Source organism: Drosophila novamexicana, unplaced genomic scaffold, assembly GCF_003285875.2.
Source record: "Drosophila novamexicana strain 15010-1031.04,08,12 unplaced genomic scaffold, DnovRS2.1 tig00000462-arrow-pilon, whole genome shotgun sequence".
Classification (NCBI taxonomy): Eukaryota; Metazoa; Arthropoda; class Insecta; order Diptera; family Drosophilidae; genus Drosophila; species Drosophila novamexicana.
The window spans coordinates 2,058,343-2,080,970 of record NW_020824806.1 but is presented as its reverse complement, the minus strand read 5'-3'; the positions used below and the strand labels follow the sequence as shown (position 1 = coordinate 2,080,970).

The following is a 22,628-nucleotide window of genomic DNA, read 5'->3' as shown; positions in this document are numbered from 1 at the left end:
GTCTACCTCTCACATGTTTAGAATGAGCTTTAAGTAGCTTTTCATCCTACGGGGTCGTTGCTCAGGTATACATCATGTTTCAAACCAAAGACTTACCTTGATAGTTGGTTTATGAACCTGCTAAATGTATCGTGCATACGTAAAATTTAATACTCTCCTCCGAACACATATAGTATATAGAATATATATATTCTTGTTCAGGCTGTTCGACATGCGAGCTGGTCTCTCTGCCGACTTGATTAAAATTCGCATCGTTTCATTTTGAGTTTTTGTTTATTTACGCACTCGAAATTCCATTTAATTATTTTATGAATTTTGTATTTCATTTATAAACTTGTCTAAGCATGCAATTAGGACTTATTTAAGACAATTATCGGTTTTCTATAAGCATCTATGGGATATTTAATTATGTCTAAATTGGATATAAAGGATGCATTATTTAATGTAGCATCGCTTGGCACAGCTCCCAGTTGGCTAGTGTGGATTTTGGCGCACTGGACTCGCATAATTTCCATTTAGCGAGCCAAGTGCCAGCTCAGGCACTTGGCGCGCTTGACAAACAAATTAACGCTCGTTACACTTTCATTGCATGCGCTCAATTTACGGCCCAAACGGACGACGCCGGGCAGTTGCTAGTTTCCCCGATGCCAGCTGTCGTTTTGCCAAGCAACGGCAACAACATTTACAACAACAACAAGAACAATGGGCACGCCGATCCTTAAATACCCTTGCAGAATTCGGGCTTTAAAGTCGTATTGTGCAGAAGCTTTACATCTCACCTATTGTATAGTAATTCGAGTATTAATTCATTTTGGTCATTAAATTATACAAGAATTTAATTTCAAACCAATTATTGCGATGGTTACAATATGATATATGCATATATATCTTCGATCCTGATCAAGAGTGTATTCTATATGCTCTATAGGATCAAAGACGTCTACGTCTGCTTAACATATTTCGTGGAATAATTATAATATTCTCTGCCAGGTTACAATAACAACTGTAACAAGTGCAGAGGCTGTTCGGGCTACTCCTTGGCATACGCCTCCCTCCTTGTTGTGGTTGGGGTGTGGGCCTCTACGTAGAAGGCATGCAGTTTTCATGTCGCTGAGCGCCTTCTCATGGCAATTGATTTATGCGCGCGACGTGACTTCATTTTGGGCAGATGGGCGGGCAATCGGGCGTGGCTGCGGCACCTGTTGTGTGTCGCCGGTGCGCTTATTAAATTAACAAAATAACGATCTGTTTCGCTATCTGCGTGCGCGTCTGCCTGATTTGTCTCGTGTGCGTGTGAGCCAAATTCAATGCCATTATGCATTATAACTGTATAAACAAATCGCACGCCCACGTGTACGTGCGTGCCCAAAAATAAACACAGTCACGCACACACACACACACACATAGCAGCAGTTCGGGAAACTCTCCAGTGTCAATCAAGTTAAATGTTAATGAATTACTCGGCATCGGCACAAGGACATGCTGACAGGACAACGCTGGCAAGACTGACAAGTTGTTTTGGTTTCCATGTGCTTAACGATATTGTGGTCGCTTTTTTTTCTTCCTCTAGTGTTTGCTCTGCGGCCACTGCTACTCGAAGGGAGAATGTTTGTCGAGCAAGGCAGTGGCAGTGGAAGTCCGAGTGGTTGGCCTGTCAGCGCACAAAAGCGAAATAAATCGTAGCATACTTACGTGCGCAAAAAATTTTTCCCGTTTGCTACACCCTGTAAACATAGATTCTATAAAAGTAAGCGTGTAGTAGACGAATGAAAATTAATCAATTTCAAAAATTAGCTTTTTTCAGACAATTATCAAGACTTTAATTTCAATTCTTGACTTTTATCCTGTAAAGGGTTCTGCTTGTTGCACTTATATGTCGTGTATCGTATGGTTACTTAACTTTATTTAAAATCGTCTGTACACTTATTCGTTTATCATCAAATCGAGATAGACAGCAGGTAAAATCTGTTGTCCATAACTTTGTTATATATGTTTCAAATAAAAGTTTGTACTCGAACCCTTAGAGAGTGGGTGGGATAGGGTAACTGCCCGTCGAGCTCATTCGGTTGCTTTGCTTGGCTTCGTTTTCACTTACCCTCTCGTTGGATTTTCCACGTTGTTTTGCCGGGCAATACGTGTCATTGAATTCATTATGCTGTCAGCATGTTAGTCGCTTGCCGGGTGCCCGATTCTGATGGGGGCGTGGCTATGCTACGTGCAGCAGATTAAAAATATGCATTGCGAAATTAATTAATTAACGCTGCTCTTGTTAGCTGCCATTAAATCAGTTGGTGCTACTGGCATTTTTCACATTTCTCGCGTTTTATTTATTTATTTATTTTGTGTGGCAACAAGCGCTCGACAATTGTTACAAATTAATTTTACTGTGCAAATTGAATGCAAAAACATGTTTGATTTATGTTTGTTTAAATAACTTTACGTAAAACAAACATACTTTGCGAAATTGATTCAAAATTAATTAGTCCAATTAAGTTTAATGGCAGCTTTAAAATTCAAATTCTATAAATTAATATATATTTAAAAATAAAATATTGGGCGCATTTATGAACTTTATGAAGTGAGGCCAATTAACAATTATTTATTATAATCAGAATTGTTTTCTACATACATTTAATGACAAATCAACACAAATTAATAGAGCTGACGAACTTTATAATTGACAAGAATAAGGCTGCCAGATTTAGATGCCAAATTGATATAGAGGCCAAACCACGACCAAAGAGCCAAACATTATGAAACTCCGTTGAGTTTTGACCGAGCTATGAGGTTTGGAAATGTTAACCTATGTCTACATAATATATAATAATAATAAGTAATAATTGCGGATATAGCCCGGCCTTGCCCGTGGCACTTTTAAAATTAGTTCGCCCAAAGATATTTAAAATGAGTTTAAAAGCGATTTATCTTCATTGTTTAACTATATGAGATCAAAAATACCTGGTGACTTATATTTTCTATAAAATTCCTTTAAATGTTAATAGGATGCTCTTGTTAGACATGCATACTCAATGCTAGCATCCATTATTCGACCGACATAATTGTTTGAACCAAACTCGAATTCGAACACATCGCGTAGCCGCAACACAATCCAGTTGTGTCCTCCAGCGCCAGCAGTGTGCATAGGTAAATGAATTGCCCAACCCGTGTGGGATTATCAGCTTTCTGACAGGAAATTCCGTGCATAGCACTCCATTTAGTAGTTCAGTTTATTGTCAATCAAGTTGAACAGGAGCACGCGACTGGCCGTGCACAATGGCCACCGGAAACATGTTGGCAGTTCCCAAAACAACAATAGAAACAAACAAAAGCAGCTCCACAGGCCATAATTACCTGATGAGTTGATAATTTCACACCGCTTGTCCCATCGCCACGTTTATGTTCTCGCTCTCCTTGACGCAAGCCGATGCGCTAATTCGCCAGCGTATATTCCGTATAACTAGGCGTGTATGTGTGAATATTATGCAGAAAGTTTTTTAATATTGGAAAATTTAAGTCAAGTTTAAGTTTGAGTGCTTGAGAAGCAAGGCAGTAGTGCACTACTAACATATTCGCTGTGTGTAAAAATTAAAAGGTAATCTTAAAGGAGAGTTGTTTTTTTCCATGACTTAAAGGAAGTTAATACGACTTAACATATGCTCAATAAAAAATAATTAAGAAAATCATGAAAATTGCATAGAAAGGCGATATTTAGGGGAGAGAGAGAGCAAGAGAGAGAGAGAGAGATTGACTGAAAGACCCTCAATTATATATTATTAAGAGAAAATCTTAAGAAAATTAATTTTAATTTACATACACACGCTGGCTTGAATATATTTTCGAAGGAAATCAATTTGGTACTACAACAAAATTTATTTAAGAGACATTTATATAATGAATGTGTTATATTCCCTGTCAAGATTTGTTTAAGTTCACTTTTTCATATAAAAAAAAAAACGTGACCTGCATCCGAATTGTCTACAAGAACCTTATCTTAAAAGTTTGACCTGAATTCTTCATTAACCATGCAATCTGTGGGGGAATTGTAACAAATTGTTGGCTTGATTTGTTCTAAAATTGCATTACGGTAACGATCTGGGGACAGTGCCTCGATTGCAACTGCAACTGCAACTGCATTTGTGTGGCACTGGCTCTATATGGTTAGCTTGTGGCTGAGGCATTTCAAATGGCTGCCGCAATTGTGGCAAATGCGATTTGAGGCCCGCATTTGAGGCAGGCGAAAGGCATGTGGGCTCCCAAATGCATTACAGTTGTTCGATTTCCTTACATTTTTTTTTGCAATAAATTGAGTTTGTCAGTTTGCAAGTTTCTTTTTTCGACAACAATTCGAGTGACAAATTGTTCAATTCATTACAGAAAAGTCTTTTACTTAGAATGCATTTATAGAATTAAATTTAGCAACGTTTATTTAAATTTACCTGACTAAAAGCTGAAGCTAATACTGAAGACTTTGGTAATCGCCAAAAGATATTAAGTGTGTATAATAACATTCTACATTTGCTTTATTATTTATTTATTTATTCATTTACATAAATTTGATCATTTCCTCTTTTACTTTTAGATTAAATAAACGATGTGAAATTTGGAATTTCGAAACTATAAATTGGCAAACTTTTTCAATTTGTAAATTTACTCAAAATAACCAAAAGAACTGGAACGTAAAACACAATTGGATAAAAGTTGGTAAGTTTCAGTAACTGAACCAGTTACTTTGTAAATTTTTTGCGGGAAGTGCCACAAGGCATTACTTGTAGCTGGATATTGCACCGAACTGCCCCACCAGTTAATACTATCTCAGCCATTGGCCCAGCGGCAATGTTTTTGGTAGCTTTTTTGTTTTGTGGATTGACCAAGTCGGTGTTTGGTTGTGGATGGGGTTGAGCTTCCTGGTAATGTGTTCGTTGATAAAGCAACAGCTATTGCTCAATACTCGTAATGTTGAAGATTTATGAGGGAGCTGCTATCGGTTTGGTAGTTGGCCAGTTGGCCAGTTGGCCGGGAACGAACAATGTGTAAGTGAAACCAAGCGCAACAGCTATAAATAAATGCTGATGCTCGGTCATAGCTAAAGAAATGGCCACCATCCGGAGTATCGGTTGACAAATCTCATTATGGGCCACTGGTTATGATTTGTGGCTCCCGCTGGGCATCCAAATGGTGTTCGGCTGCTTATCTGGGAACTGCTGCAGCATTCTTGTTGTCTATTCGAAATCGGATTGATTGCCATTGATTCTCGAATGTTATTCTCTTTGATTCTTTTCTGTAATTGATAAATAAAATATTGCGCAACAAGATTTCATTACCGTTCTGCTCATGTATGCATTTTAAGTGCAATTTGCGGTTGTCAACAATACATAAATTAATTCCGTCTGTCCCGAGTTGCCGAGCTTGAAATGCGTACAATGGATACTGCCCCCCAAAAGTGTTGGCATTTTAATGAGCAGAACTGCACGACAGTCCAAAAAAGAGGGCTCCAGTGTGGTGTGCGCGACTAGCAGATACCCTGCACCAAGCGTCCAATTGCCTTAACAAATACTTAAGCTTTCTTTTGTGCACACATATAGAAAAGCAGAAATACATAGATATACACACACACAAGCAAGCACACACGCTGCTTGCAGCTCAGCTTAGTTTACGGCTTGCTTCTTCTTCTCTTCGCCTCACCCTATTTACAAGCTATAAATTCTCTACTGACTTCGCAGCTTATAGTCCGATCCGTATAAAATTCGGGGCTTAAACATGCCGCACAAAAGTGTATACGTTCCAAAGCACAAGGTTCTACCCTTAAAAATTAGGCCTTTCCTACAACACGTTTCACATTGCGTGACATGCGTATGATACCCTCTACAAGGATTACAAAAAATGAGTGAGAAAATGCATGCAAAATGGATAAAACAAAACAAAGAAAAATTGGCGAAATGCCAGTAAAAGTGAATTTAAAAAAAAAATGGGAAAAAAAATGGAAAATGTTTTTGCAAGGTCGATTGCCATGCAATTATAATGAAATTCGAGTGCGTGGCAGCGTGGCAAATATTGCAATTGCAATTGCTGCTGATGTAGCAGCAGCTGCACATCATGTGTGGCATACTTTCGGATTGTTGCCCCCCTATTTCGTCCTTTGGTCTGGCCAGTGCAGGGGCAGCTCTGACACCAGCAGCTCTTTTGTTTTTTTTTTTTTTTTTTTTTTTCGGTTTCTTCAGCTTTGTTTGCAGTTGCCGCTTATCTCAGCCCGCCTTTAAACAACTAGCTGAACTATTACTGTTGCGTTTGCTACAGCACCCGTTGCTGCTGCTGCTGTTGCTGTTGCCTTTGGCTTGGCCAAAGTGGCCATGCGGGATGTTGGTTCTTAACCAGCGCAAATATGTTAACCTACAACGACAGCAGCGCTACAGCTAGTTAAATAAATGCGCTCGAGATAAACTAGCGCTTTGTGTGCCATTTTCATGAGGGAAAGCTCAATCTCTGCCGTTTCAGTGATCTTAAAGCTCTGGCCATTGCTTAAAGTCTTCGTTGGCATGCAAAAATGTTTGCCACACGCCCAGTAGGCTGCCCAATATGCCGCACCGTCCACTGGCCCCGCTGTGTACGTGACTTTGGCGCCTGAAAACTACGCGCTGTACTCAACCCGAGCACCAGCCACGAGAACATTTGGTATTGTTGGTCATTAATTTGAAGACAAAGTCTGTTTTTGGGGCTTAACCAGCGCGAGCCTTTCACAGCTAACAGGGTGCACATTTCATAATTTATGGCATGATTAGAATAAGAAAATCTGCTTAATCAGTTTCCTTACATCTACGGCATCTATAACTAGGATAGATTTAAAACCATTAACCGGCAGATTTGCATGGAAGTCAAAAAACTAACGATAACCCAACGACCCAGCATTAAACTACGCGAGTTTTAAGCAATCCTTTTACGAATACTAAAATGTTCTAAATTTTTCACAAAGTAAGAAAGAGTTACTAGGTTGTTTAATGGGTAGATTACTGAAGACCTTTTTCAAGATTAGGTCAAGAATTTGAAATAAAATACTTCATACCTTCCACAGTTTCAAGGATTCACATAAATATTAAACAGAGTATTGCGCATTCGAATGCATCCGATCGCAATGTACTCAATAGTTTTAATTGTTCGTTTTGTCAACTGAGTGTACATTTAGGATTATAGGGACAGTAGAATATAAAACAAAGAAAATCAATACCGAGAACAAAAATATATTTAATCTAGAGTATCTGTTGCAAATGAATTTTCTCGCTGATTTATCAAAACTGTATTCCGACTGAAAAAATATGTGCGCGTGATGGATTAAACACAAAACGTTATGAACACAAAGAACCAATCCATATAATAGGAAGCCTTTTAAAAACATTGAAAAGCTTCTATTATATATTTCGCTCTTTACTGAAATTTCAATAAAGTGCACTATATCGGGAAAGCGCAGTGCTAGAGTGCAGTGCAGTGCATCTGCTAGAGGTTACTTTAGAAAGGGCGCCATCTAATCTTTCTCGAGAACCAAGTGTTTGCGATAAAAAAACACAAATAGCGTAGAGCACAAAGGACTTCTCCTTTTGACGAATGTCTGAACATATGCAAAAACTACGGATTCTCGCAGGCTTCCTGCGGACGATGATACGTGCACAGTCTGTCTTGAGATTGAATAAACTCCTGAGCCGATTCTAAAGGCATGTCCATGTCTGTAAGCCGGCTGAGGCATGCTCAGCTGCGCTTTGGAGAAATGAGAGCTTTGCAGGCAGGGGTCGCTTTTCAGTGAAAGGTAGAATAGTTTGTCACAGTGTACTTGACTCTAACAATCCATTTTTGAATATATGATTTTTCGTGCAATTATCACAAAATTCGCTATAGAACGTCTTATCTTTCTTTATTGTTTTATTATACTTTGACGGACAGAGACTAACTAACTAGTGAAGGCAAAAGGAAAGCCCAAGCCGCTCAAAGCTAGTTTATTTTATCTAGCCGTATTATAAGAAAAATGCTTTATAAATTGTTTTTACCGTTGGGAGCTTTCGTTTTTCAACTTTTTAAAAGGATTTGGGAGTGCATCAGTTTTAAATGTAACACCCTGTATATGTTTATATGTATAGCTGCTTTGTCACACAGCGCACGTACGTGGTACGTATGCTGGCTGAAAAGGATTGGAAGCGTCCACGCTTTTGGTCAGCGCGAGCATCGGTCTTGGCCATCAACTCGTTTTGATGTTGTGGTCTGGCCCCACTGTGGTTTTGTCTTGCGGCTGCCACCGCTGACCCGCTGTCTGAACCTTCGTCTAATGGCTTAGCGGGCGCCTGAGAGGCAGAGAAAGAGTACGACAGAGAAGAGAGAAAGGAGCGCGTAAAAAAAATGTTTTAGCAGCGCATTTTTGAGGTTAACAGCGTGGACGTGCTAGCAGGGGCACCAGGACCAGGACAGGACCAAAGGTGGCAACAAAAACAGCTCCATTGCGATGGCGCTGAGTGCTGGGGCAGCTGGCCAAGATTTATCAAGCACTGGAGTACGTGACGGCAAATCGTGTCAACTGCTTGGAGCGACACGAATTATGACGAATGTCGCCCTGCAAATCTCAACTGGCATTTGCAGACACATGCCAGCAAATAACTCCTAATTTTGTTTTCATTGTCTTGTCACAGCTCGCAGCACGCAGCTTGCAATTGCCTGCGAATCGCTGACCCAGAGCCAGAGGCTGCCAAAAAAGGTTTAATGGATTTTTGGTCAAACCAGGTTCAAGTTAAGCGCTTAAAATAGTAATTATAATATTGTGGGAGTCTCATAAAAGAGAGTTGGGCGGCATTGGGATATACTTAGAACCTACACTCTGTGTCAGAAGAAAGCTACATTTTGCGGAGATTATCCTATCGAGCTGCTTAGCTAGTCCGAGTTCCTTGCTAAAGTACTAGATGTTTCTCATTCCTTCATTCCATGACTTTGGCTCACACCATGACTTTGGTTCACGCCAATGGAATACCACATCGAGCCTCTGGCTCAATTGAGGGTAGCCTGACCCGGCATTTACGAGCCCCTCCACAACTTCCTTGCCAAAAAGCGTGGTTCGATAGCTGCAGGAGTGCCTGCAGTCAGCTACAAGTATCGAGCTTAAGAGCTTATTAATGGTTACTGGCAGAGCATTGTTTTTAAGGCGAGTCGATTCAGGGAGCTATTACAAAATTTACGATTGTCTGTAATCGGTTTGGAGCTCCTCTAGCAGCTACCCGTAAACCGAACCGAAGTTTGCGATTGCAAATGAAAGCCAAACGGTAGGCGTTTAATAGACAATAGGCAACTGCAAGCACTATTCCACTCACAATGGCGTCACTCTTGGCCAAACAAACCGCCGGCTCTGGCCTATGGCAAATGCCCCTGCCTCTTGGCCAATGCAATTTGCAAACGCCAAATACCAAGTATAGACCATCGAGAACGATTGTTTGCCAGACGTTATCTACGATTGCGCTCTGTGAGACCCAAAATAACAGACTTGGTTTAGGTTTTTGGCAATGCGCCGCGTGCTGTTGGCCCTGGCAACGATTTGCTGCATTCTCACGCATTGCGGGCTTTGCCCACACTTGCCAACACTCACACACACGCGCGCACACGTATCCAACCAAAGTCCAAGTTTAGCATTTAAATAGGCTCTTAATGCCTTAACACTGCCCGGCTGTTTGTTTATGTTGCAGCTTTTGTCCTAAGTGCCAACAGGAGGCTTAAGTTTCCATAAGCAATTTGCGTGCTGAAATTTTCCAGCCCAAAATCGGATCTGCCAGATTCCAGTCAATTGGATAGTGAATATTGAACCCATGCAAATACATTAAAAACTTGGCTAATTTTTGTTATTGGCAAGTAAAATATTTTATTCCAAAAGGCTTTTTGTTGTAAGGCTCACATATTCGAGCAAAAATTGAATTTTGATTTACTGAGCAGACACAGAGAATATTATATATGTGTGCGTCAGAGAAATGCGAGTGTCGAGCATGCTCAACTAGAAGATACCCCGTAAATAAATAAACCTTTAGCCAGAGGCTATATTTCTTCAAAACTCTGCTTCAGCATTTGAAATATTTGTTTCCAAGGCTTGAGACCTGTGAAATATCCGTGCGGCACGACAATTTGTTAACATAAAAAAAGAAGCGAATATGGGCAAGGATACTACTTATAGCCCTTATCGACTTATAGTTATAGCCCTTATTTTCAATGGGCATAGGTTCTAAGCACACACTCACGTACATACATATCCGCACACAAACACACCCACACACAATCACATCCACACATATCAATGCGGACTGATGCAAGTGGAGAGCAAACAAATTGAAATAGTTTGCATTGTTTGTTATAGTGACAATATCAACTATGCTTCTCAGTGAATATTTAGTTGAGGGAAACGAATACAAATTGCAAATTTGTCGACTGCCTTCTCATTTGAAATTTTTTCAAATAATATTTATTTTGTTGACTCGTTATTCCGATTGTTTAATATAGCACTTCTTTTTAAATACACAATTATTATAGTTATTTTATATAAAATTACTTTAAGAAGTTCTTTGGTAAAATGCTTTCTACTAATCAAAAGAATCTGCTGAAAAATATAATTTTCGCGGAAAGTTTATGTTACTTTAGTATGTTAATACCAAAAACCGTTCCAAGAATTGAATCAAGAGTTCCATGAACGGAAGGGATACACATTTTAAATAAATGTTGATTCAAATTGTTTGCATTACATGTAAATGGTAATAAAATGAATTTTGCGAATATATTCATGACATTCAAACAGTTCAAACAGTAATGTTATGTTTTAAAGCGAAAGTTCATTTTGACACATTTAACGCAAAAAATGTAAAATGAATAGAGTGGGAAGATAATTATGTTCACAACCGCATCTTTAAACTTACATGTGTGCACTGTAGTATATTCAGTTAAACATTAATGACGTTGTCAATTCGAGCCACCAAACGGCGCTGCTAGCAGCCCGGGGCCCAGTCACGTTTTCGCTTGGCTTCTCTTTTATAATAGAGCCCTGTGATATGTGCCTTGGCCTCTGTCGCCGTTGCTGCCAAGTATCCAATATATTTGATGTATATATACATATGTACCGATGTGTGTGGGTGTGAACAAACTTGCATGCGGTTGTCTGTGTGCAAGTGTTGGCGGTGGGCAGGAGGGAGGCAGGGAGGAAGGGAGGGGTAACCATCACTATCATAAACATTAACGGCTTTTACTTACCCGCCGCTCGTGGCTGGCAGTCACTTTTGCACTTGACACAAAAGCGAAATGTAGGCAAGCTGCTGAAATTCTTTTATGAAGCATACTTTTCAGCGTTCCTGCTGTGATTTTTCACAAGCAGCCGAGACATGTGGAGCACGTCAGGCACGCAAAACTTTGACCTATAGCCGAGCCGAGCAGAGCAGAACAGAGCAGAGCAAAGAAGACCCAGGCCCAGAGCGCTGAGGCATGTGTCAGGGGCTTATAATAAAAGGCGACAAAATGTTGTCGCTGTCTTGCCATATAAGTTCCGTTGGCACTTTTAAAGCGTTTATTTCTTATTTGAAAAGTTGCAACGAGTGTACATATATGAACTACGATGAAAGGTGGCCCTTTGGCACTTAACTGCTTACCGCGAACCACATAAAAGCACCACTCAAGACACACATAGGCGCCGTTTTGGTGGCCAACTTTTAATGCGGTTGCTTGACCACACTCCTTACGGTCACAGCCATCAAAAGGCAACCCTTGCCATTGGGGCGCTTACTTGGCAGCATCAGCATGCCCGGCACGTTCCGTTTCATTTAAAAGTTTGCCGGCATCGGGTAAAAATCAAATAGAATTAGCACAAGACGCGCATGTGTAAGTAATGGAAAATTGTTTTCAATTTGCGCCAGGTATATATATATATATATTCCTACACACGGCAACAGGCACCAACTGGCCATGCTACGAGTCTGAATGTCTTCAATGGAGAGCTTACACCGTATGCCTTAGTCGCAATTGTATAAGTAGTATATATAAGTTTGTGGGTGCTTCTTAACATTTTAAGTGCGCTTTAGCAAGGATTTACGCAAATACAATACAAATAGAAAGCAGGGAAAGCAAAGAGCGCTTGGAGGCAGGCTTTTGGATTAGACAAACTGTTGTGCTCTGTGACTAGTATTAATAATTTCCCATTTAATGCAAATTAAATAGCGACGCGCAATGCAGAGTAAATGATCTACGAAAGGCTCGTAAAGTGTGACTGTGTATATATAACAAATTGTTTTTTATTATTTGTATGAATGTATTTTGTCTACTCACTTGTAAGTTAAGTGAGAAACATATTCAAATAATTTAAAATGCAAAATATTGAAATTAAAATTCGACTTTTTGGTCATTTTAAATTAAACAAATACGAAGAAATTCTTAAACTCGAAGCCTAGACACAACATTGAGTTAGTTCATATATTAAATTAACAAGCAAAGTGATTACAATTTAAAGTAAATATAAAGATGTGCTGATAGCACACCAAAAATAAATTTGTTAATTCACACAAATTGTTGCACAATCTTTTAGAATTATTTACTCAATCAGCAAAATCGTCAGGTGATGACAGTAATTAAATGCTATTCAAATTAAAAGCTTGGCCATATTGGTCAGCTCATATTAATTTACTTAAATTTCGCATATGCATTTATTTAATTTTCGCATTTTGTACTTATAAACTTAGTCAAAATAAAGCCGATTAAATTTGCGCGTGTACTTTAATCAGGCATTCACACACACATTTACACACTCATAGACATACATAAGTGCACAGATGTCACGGGTTGCCGCGGCGCACTGGCATTCAATAAATATAAAACATATTCATCAATGTCAGTTTACGGGGCGAATTGTGCTTTAATTTTACGCCTATGTCCTTGCGGCGGCGCACTGGGCGTGGCTTTAAAGTCGCATATAAGATTTAATGTGCCGGCAGGATGTTAATCGAACCAAGGTTTATTAAACGAAGTTATTAAGCAAAGCAATTAAAAACACGTTTTGATTTTAGAGCCCGTTCAGCTTATAAAAATGTGTGTAATTCAATATTTTAATTCAAAACAAATTTTAATTCAAAATAAATTTTTTGCAAGAGTTAAACAATGTATAAAACCCAAAAAATGCCTTTCTTATGACTCAAACTGTTTTCATTAAAATTTTAGTTGGATTACTCTATCAATGAATATTAAAGAATTGCACTGTTCAGATAAAAGCGTTGTAGCTTATAGAGTCAAATCAAGCACTCCGTAAGACGAAAGCTCGCCTTTAATTTTACCATTTAATATTGAGAACGGAAGTTATTTAAATTAAAGTTCCTCTGATAATTATGTAATGTAATCAATGTACCAATGTAATATGGGTGGTAAAAGGCTTCGAAGCTTAACAGAACGAGCATTAATGACTTTATTTCCATACGTAGGGATTAACGAATTATAATTTGAGACATCTTGCAGCTAGTTTCCTGTAGCTCAAAGTCGCTAGGTGGGCCCCGTAATCTGTTCCGGCAAATATTGATAGCCAGTGCAGAGTGCCTGTGGATGTGGGCACGAACACGAGACACATTCATTATATTACTTAGAATATCTCTGATCGTTCGACAGACAGTGCTCCAAAATGTTGTAATGTCTAATGCATTTATATTGATTATATAGATATATATCTGTGTGTGAGTTTGTGTGTGTGCACTTAAGTTAGTAAATGCACCGATTGGCTTACTATGTGTACAACCGCACAACCGACTTTGGCGAAATTTCAAATTCAAATTTCGGCTAAGCAATTAGGGCGCAGCTTTGATGTGGCTTCTGGTTTGGCTTTGAATTTGACGACCATGACGGCATAAATAAGTAAATAACCAGCGCAAAATGTGTGTTTGTGTGAAAAATGCTCGAAAAATTCTTAAAGACCTACAACATTTTTCTTAAGGTACCCGCCGAATGTAAAACCTTGATTGCAGCGAGACAACGGCAAAGGGTATAACTTTTAATGGGTAATTAAGCAGAGTTCGAAAGGATGCCATTACCTGCCCGGCCGAGTGGCGTAATTGCAAAGTGTGCAGGTGTATTACATATGAAAAGAATGCTAGAGGTGGGCCAGAAGGCTGGACGAGCAGAAGGGTGTTGGCATGTGTGTGTGTGTGTCTGTGTGTGTTGCCTTTGCTAAACATGGCGCTCATCGGTTTTATTGAACTGTTTTTATTGAGTTCGCTGTGCCGCAATGTAGGCCCAGCCGATGAGTTTTTAATTAACTTTTGGCATGGCTGTTGCCATTGACGGATTCCTGAAAATCGTTTCGAAGCAGCGCTTTAATTAGTTATGCGCTTCAAAGGCGTTCAGAGGCTGTGCTACAAGAGAGTAGCCTAATGCGTGTGCGTGTGCTTGTGAGTGTATGCCTGTGTGTGTGTGTGTGTGTGTGCGTTCGTGGCATATGAAAAAATTGTAAAATTGCGTATGCTTGCCGGCGCACCACATGGCGTATGATTAATGCGAACATTTTGTAAATTTTATTAAATAAATTGTAATTTATCATTGTGCAACAACGCAGCGAAAGCAAATCAAATAAATTACGCAGCACTCGAGCAAAAACTTTGACCATTAAACGCTCTAAACAAACGGAAGCCAATGACGATATCAGCTCCCACTTTCCCCAACGGGGCGTTGGGCTCTTGTTTGTTTGTTTTTTTTTTTTTTTTTTTTTTTTTTTTGTCTGTGGTGTTTTGTCTGTTTGCTTTCTGTTTGTGTTCATTTGCTGGGGCATTTTATTGCAATTGATTTTTGGTGTCGTCAGCTGCACGCTCAGACGGACAGCCGGTGGAGAGATACGGGCTGTTCAGACTCGGACAAGTGTTGCGGCTGCGGCTTAAGTTTGTCGACAAATTGAAAACTTTTTCGTTGGCCAAGAAAAAGCAAACGCCCACAGTAAAATAAATGAAAACAGCATTGGCCAAGCCGCAAAGCCGCCAGCCAAACCAAAGTCTTTTGGCTGCCGCAACCCAAACCAAAATCAGAAACCAGCTAGAATGCCAAGCTGGCAGATACCCTGAGCCCAGCGCCAAGCTGTTGTTACCAATATTTTAGCTTTCTTCAATGCATGAGACGCAAAAACACCCATACCCAACAAATTCAAGCTGCTCACTTTAGGCAGCGGCTGTGCTGTTTTTTCCCTTGCTGCACGCTTTTAATGGAAAGTATATTCTTGATGAACTTCGGTGCTTATAGTCTGAACCGTATGAAATCTTGAAGGCCCAAATATGGTCAAATGCTATTTTTTGCACACTCGGATGTGATCTTTTCCTCTTCCCACGCCCTCTAGAATATATACATATTCCTGATTAACTTTGATGTTTAGAGTTAATAGTTATACCTAAGAATCATTCTACTTTTTAACTTTTTTAATTGAAATGGGAAGGTATCCAATTATGGAATATTATATTTCCTATTGCAAGTATCTAGCTCGGCACGTTAATACAGACAGATGACTAGATCGGCTTAGATCCTAACTCTCGGACAAAACCAATATATCCCTTTCAACTATTTTGAATAGGTTTAGTGTATAAATATGAAAAATATATACAATCAAACTAAGCGAGCAACAAATGCGTCTCGACTTTAAATTTACGCGTCTTTGGGCATTAAAGTTTGTGCTACGCAAATTGCGTACAGAAAGGTGCTGAAAGTTGTGGCTTATTTATAAATAAATAAACGGTTGCTGCTGCTGATGCTGCACAGTGGTCGGAAAGTAGTTGGCCAATTGTGCAGTAATCATATTGGCTACAAAAGGCAGTCGGCTAAGCAGCTTAGCCCAGCTATAAAACATGCATGCAGTATATGTTGTGTGTATGCGTGAGTTGAAAAGTTCAGAAGTATTTTCGTTTTTGCTCTAGGCGCCACCGGCAGAGCTGCAGCACACGCTGTAGATGGACTGTGGTCGATAATGGGGCACATGCACCTGGACATGGTGCTGCACCTCGTCCATCTGTACATCGCTGCTGGAGAAGGGTGAGGCGCCGGTTATCTGGTTAAAGCGCGACTCGTGTGTGCGTATGGATGCGATGCGTTCGCGCCAAGTATGCCAGAAATATTGCTTGTGTATGTGGCCACCAAATTCAAAGATCATGGGCTTTTCTGCCGGCAGATGTTGCTCCAGCGGCTGAACGCTGAGCATCATTAGGCAGCGTTCACGCTTGCGATAGAAATTGAAGCGTATATACTCCAGCGGCACCATGCTGATCAGGTCGAAGCACTCGATCTCCGGATCCTGGCCGAGACAATACCAGTTGGGCTCACTGCCGTATTCCTCGTGCTTAAAGAAATTGTCGCAGCCAAAGAGCAGTTTGGTACCGGTGAGGGCGATGTGATACTGGCGCAATCCCACTCCGTGTGCATCCACTAGCGTGAAGGGACTTTCCACCATTACCGGTTCGTAGATCTCCTGGTATTCGGTGAGTAAAACTTTTTGCACTCGAAACATCTTGTCAGCGGCAATCGCAATGACTTTGCCAACGACTTTGGCTATAATTTAATTGAAATGTCAATCAAAGTTTCGCTGCTCCTTCGTCTGTCTGTCCGGGCGGCCGCCTCTGTCTCCTCTGTCGATTTGTTTGTTTTGAGTCAAGTTTGGGTTTGGGTTTTGGTTTTGGGGTTTTCGGGCTTTTGGGTTCGGACTTGCCCCAGTCACAGTCACTGTCACAGTCGCAGCGCCTGCTCTGTTATCGAAACTGTGCTGCAAAGTCGATTAGGCGAATGCAAATCAATTCTGGCCAACCACATTGTGGCCCAGCCCATTTGCATCTGAATTTAAATTGGTATTTGTAATTCGCACAGCTCGCCAAATGCCTGCATTTCGTGCAGTCTGCTGACTGTCAAGTGTTAACTGACTAGATGGGCATAGAAACGCTTCCAACAGTCGAACTTAATAAATCTGAATGGAGTTGTGCTTGTAAATACTCTTTAATTGCTGAGATTCTACGTAGATAGAAATATAACAGATTTATTAGTTTTTATTTCGTACACAATTAGCAACTGATTCAATTGAATTTTAATTCAAAGTATATTAATTAGATAAGTACAATTTGTATTTAAACAATTAATTCGATTAACATATGGCAAAAGAGAACATATAAAATCTGAAAGCGATATAGACTAATAAATCAGCTCTTAATTCTTATTATTATTTTTATAATTCAATTTATACTATTATTATTATCATTTTATTTATTTATATTTTCCAACAATACATAAGCTTGTGATTCCAAAACCGAAATCTCGCTGGGAAGAAGACACTTTTTAGCTCTTGTTAACGACTTATCAACCTTTAGATAACTATCTAATTTTATTTTTAAATTTCGATCAGGGTATCAAGGTGCTCACGGGGTCGATAATAAATTTCATTCGCTTGTTCTTGGCTTCTCGCTGTCAGCGCAGACAATTTTTAGATTTTGTGATTTATGGCAAGTGTTCGCTGTCCATTACCTACGCTATCAAGTGTCGTTAGGGGACTTGGCTTTACACTAAACTGCAATTGGTGACAAATTTCTATAATAAAATCCTTTTAGTCGTGTGCCAAAAGTGCGGCTGCTGTTCACTTGATCTCAAGAGAGTCGAGAGTGCGGCTGAGCACGATGAGATAAGCAGCATATTTGCCATTTCCAGAGCAATTAACTTCTAGCAGAAACCCATAGACTTTTGTTCAGCTCAGGAAGATGGCATAATGGCAAATACTTAAAGCTGTCATATCCGCAAATGGTTTAGTTTTCAAGTGTGTCATGCAATATTTGCTGTGTGTTAATCGTCGATTGATTAACTTTAGTGGCAATACTGTCCAAATTGCCACAAATTCAATTGCACGCACGAATAGACACACAAATTCTGAAATTAATTAAAGCCATTTTCTAGGCAAAATTTATGATGGTGCTGGAGCCGTTAATGTGCCACTTACGATACGATAAATTCAAAGCCACAATGTTTCGAACCTATTAACAATGTTGCAAGTTGTGCTGCCTGCCACACATTTAGATGCGTTAATTAACGCAACAAATGTATTTAACTTATTTAAGACGCTTCTGTGATTCGCAACACTTGATTTCAAGTGCGCTTTGAAACAGTTTGCACATCTCATTTAAGTGGAGAAGTGCCTTAAACCACCTCATTGCCTTTGGGCCTTGAAGTGGGGCGCAAATGTAATACTTGGCCGGACCAGCCCGTTAGGGCCAGGTCACAAGAGCTTTCTTCCTGCCCACTCGACTGGCTGTACACGTCAATTGTGCTTAAGCATAGACTGAGTGCAGCAATTAGGTAAAAGTGGCTGTAACAACAATATTACACACAAAGCACATTTAAACACACACGTGATTCGTGAACTAGTGTCTAAGTGTATGTGTGTGTGTGTGTGTGTGTGTGTGGTTTATAACCGCTTTGAGCTTTTCATTACTAACATTTCAGGTTTTATTGTTAAATGCGACGCTACATAAAGTAGAGAATCCACCATTGCTCATATGCTGCTTCACACAGTCACAAATAAACTTACAAGAACAGCTACAGATACGTCTACAGATACATCTACAAATGCAGATACAGATACAGTTTCGTTGGTCGTGGTTCCAGGCGGAAATGTGTGGTGGCTACAATGCCCGCACTTGTATTCGTATTTGTATTCGCACATTCGTACGTACATATACACACCTTGTGCCATATACTGTACAGTTTCCGGCTCAGTTTCTATATCTATTGTACTATGTACCTGTCGCCGCTCTGCTTTGTAATGTGTACTTTGTGGCTCACTTTGCTGCACATTTCAGCCAGTGGGTTTTTTCTTTCTTTTTTTTTTTGGTGTAATGCAGAGTGCATAAAAGCTCTATTAGCATTAAAGTGCCGTACGATGTCAAGAGTGCGCACTGTAAATGGCTCGAGCTTTATGTATATATAGATATATGTATATGTATATTTAATACGATTATAAATGTATATATAGTCAACTGCTGGAGCAGCAGAGCAGACAAAATATGCAATTTCTTTGACGCCGTTTGTTTTTGTAATTGCAAGTAAAATACATTTCAAATTGCATTTGCATTGATGCCATTAAATAATTAACGCTTATTTGATCGGCATTCATAGTAGCTGCAATCTGTTTATGCTCATTTATATTATTTCAATTATGTTCATATTCTTCACATCACATGATTAAAATATTTAATTTAAATATAGTGCATATTGGATATCTTTAAATACTTATTTAAATTAATTATCAGATAAAATGGCTTAATACCCTTTAATAAATGGCTTAAAAGTGTTTAGAATATATATATAATATATACCTCCAATTAGTTTTTGCTTAATTGTTAGCTCTTTACCAGATATTATCAGATTCCCGATTGGATATACCCTGTAAAAAATAGTTTAATTTTTGAAGTCGATCTATTGCTGATATTTTGGCCTAGCTGTTATTATTAATTATTTAATGCTATTTAATTAAAATGAAACACAAGAGCAGCTTTAAAGTATTAAAACTGTCGTAAAAATAGAGAGTGAAACTTTGTATAGTCGACCCTGGGTAAGTGGCATTTCCCTGTTAAGTCTCTCGTCAGACGCGCTTCACTTTGACATTTGTCCCACACAAGCTTTTTATGTAATTAATCCGGTTTTTATTAATTGCAAACTTAGTTGCCTTGGGCGCTACCCACTCGCAAGTTTTACTCTAGCTAGCATCATAAATGGCTAACAGGTAGCTGCTGTTTCTTACCATTTGAGTAACTTTGACAAATTTGCTGACAAGCTGAAATTTGACAAATGGATTCAGCTCTAGGCATAATATGCATTTAAGACTTAAAAGCCAGAGTTCCACATATTTTTTGTAGTGTTCGGTTTTTCGTGGACTTCAAGTGATTCCTCTTCATTTCAGCCATGAAAGAAAATCTCATGTGGTTACATTTGCACGCTCAATTGAAGCAGCCGTTAAAATGCGTACTGAAATGGTGGATAAAATACGAGACAGCGTACAGCATGCATATGTTCTATTAAGTGGGAGTTACCGAAATGGAGGTTGTCAAACCAAAGACACGGCGCAGCCATAAGCTCGACACTAAAACACAGTTGCCGGCTAGTCCCTTATTCTGTTTTCTGATACCCTGTAAATGCTCAAATTCGAGAAAACGGATTTCTTGACTGGCATTTAATAGTTTGTAGTAGAGCGAGTAATATGGTTACTCTACTTAATACCCTTAAATCGAGTCCATCTATCCACAGTAGTTACCTATTATGATGCAAATGCTCACAGCCTTCGGCTGGGCATGGTCGTATAAAACTGTCTAGTTTTCTACTTTTGTCTTGCTGATTGTTTTTCTATTAAGAAGAAACTTTTCTTATATCGTACATCTTTATCCTTCCATGGATATGCAGCTAGTACGTAAGCGTAATAAGAAAAAAAAGTGAACCTCTTTTAACAATAAACACGGTATGTTTTACTTCAGCTCTCTCGGCTAAAATATTTTCGTTGGGAGTTTTCATTTTTTTTTTTTGTTTTCTTTCGGAAAATGGTAAAAATGAGAAGGAAACTATTTACACCCTTTATCTTTATATGCATCGCACAGTCGCCGAGCTTATACTCAATTTTTGCATTCGGCGCTTATCGCACATCCGCATCTCATCCAAATAGCAACCGACACATTTGCACAATTGCTTGTAACTGATACGTCAGACAGACAGACAGACAGACAGCCTGCCAGTAGTCATAGTCAAAGTCGTGACATAGGTAGAAGCCAATCCTTGAGTGCGGCAAGCTGCTGAACGGATGTGGGTACAAGCAAGGCACTTGGAGCCTGCCAACAATGTCTGTATTCAAATGATTTTGTTTAAGGGAGTTTGTGTGTGTGCGAATGTGTGTACGTGTGTGTGTGTGTGCTAGACAGGTGTGGGACTACAATCTTTGCACTTGAAGCAGATTTATTTTATACGTGCATATATGTAAATGCTGGCAACTTTCTAATGCAATTCACGTGCACACTCAAATGCAGTTGTGCGTGTGGCTGTTTCTTTTTCAGTTGTTTTTTTTTATGCACTGTTTTTTCCTAAAAGTTGGCCAAATAGGGTATTATGATTACCCTATGGCTGATGCAAGTGACAGGCAAAAGAAGGCTTCTCCTTCAAGAAGGCTTCTCTTCGCGTCTATCGCGGACTTTCCCAGACACAAGAATGCATTTTCCTCAGCGCAAGGCAGCAAAGCAGATGCCCAGCTCGTCAGTGCACTCAGTGCTTGGTATTTACTAGTCAAGCACGCCCGACTCGTGCCCTCTTAGTTGTTGTTTTCTTTTTGTTTTTCACTTTCCTTTTGATATCTAACTGGACTTGCATGCTGCACTCGTTACGCACAGGTAGACTTCATATAATATGTGAGTGCCTCAGTGCGGCTGCCAGGATAATGTATATATTTTATATGCAATAGTATGAAAATATATGAAAATTGCCCAGATGTCGGTTGGCTCGTTGTTATTCCCTTTCCTCGCTGCAAAGTGCTGTGTGCAGCATTTACAAAAAAAGCGCTTGAGTTACAGAGCTATGCAAACAGAGCTACAGATTAGTTTTTATCTGATCAAAATATTTACAAAGCTTTTGCCTCAACCAATTAACAGCAAACCAGTCGAGAGAACAGTTTTTAAGTCAGCTTTAAGTCACATGAGGACAAGTGGCCGCAATTTGAGTCTTTACTAACTGTCTGGCAGAAGCTGGAGGAGCAGAGAAAATGCCTATCGCCCAGCTGGTGATTGTTTCGCATTTTAAATACCCTTATCACAAACATCGAGTTGTATACACTCTTGAGTTGCAGTTGCAACTGGATAATATGATTGCATCAAAGGAATGTGGATGGATTGCTCTTAAATGCTATTAATAACCAACATTACTTTTTCTTTGATATGAGAGATTGAATACTTAAGAAAGTAATGAGCATTTATGTCAATGAAAGAGAAACATTTTGAAAAAAATCGAAAGTTAGGCTCTTAAAGTTAATCTGTTTAGTTAAAATAGTTAATTTAACATATGTGGGAAATATTCGTTATTCGTAATTATATAATGAAGAATTAATGTTAGCCTGCGAAGCGGAAGGCTTAGGTGTCAAGTCCCTGCCAGGTTAGGATATTTTTATTAAATTAAATTATATAATAATTATTTTTGATTTGAATAAATTGAAACAGAAGAGTTTCTTTTGTGCAAGTGAATTGAAACTAAATATGTAGGTGAATGCATAGATTTTCTTTGGACTGAATTGCACTTGAATTTTTAGCAATATTTATTTGAGCCTGACGAAAATAGGTATTTTGTTCTATTAATAATTAGATCCAGGTGTGTCTTCGCCTACGTAACTCATGCCTTCAGAATTTAAACAACTATTTGTACAGCCAAGTTGTATGTTATTCGTTATGTTGACTTAAATTAAATTAAATTAAAAGACAAGTTGCCCCAGGCCCAGGTCCATATTAGTTAGTTTTGCAGGGTATAGGCGCAACGTGGCAACAAAGATGGGGCTTCTCTTGTTCGCTGTTTCTTATTTTTTACTTTGCAAAAGTACAACATTATGGCAGAACAAAAAACAAAAAAAAAAAAAAGGA

At 39.2% G+C, this 22,628-nt stretch overlaps 2 protein-coding genes across 2 annotated transcripts in view; one reads left to right on the top strand and one right to left on the bottom strand.

Annotated features, from left to right (window-relative positions):
* Positions 1-4,583: 4,583 nt before the first annotated feature.
* Positions 4,584-22,628, top strand: part of LOC115760947 — a 132,467-nt gene continuing 114,422 nt past the window's right edge. The window contains exon 1 of the mRNA XM_030702529.1: positions 4,584-4,701. The gene's annotated coding sequence lies outside the window, so the exon portion shown is untranslated. The remainder of the gene's footprint in view (positions 4,702-22,628) is intronic.
* LOC115760948 lies at positions 14,743-16,680 on the bottom strand. Its single transcript, XM_030702533.1, has one exon. It carries the CDS (start codon positions 16,499-16,501, stop codon positions 15,911-15,913), a length of 591 nt encoding a protein of 196 aa, XP_030558393.1. The 5' UTR covers positions 16,502-16,680; the 3' UTR covers positions 14,743-15,910.

What these genes read in the sequence shown, in the direction of transcription:
- LOC115760948 (XM_030702533.1), bottom strand. Translation starts at nt 16,501, where the DNA reads ATGTTTCGAGTGCAAAAAGTTTTACTCACCGAATACCAGGAGATCTAC.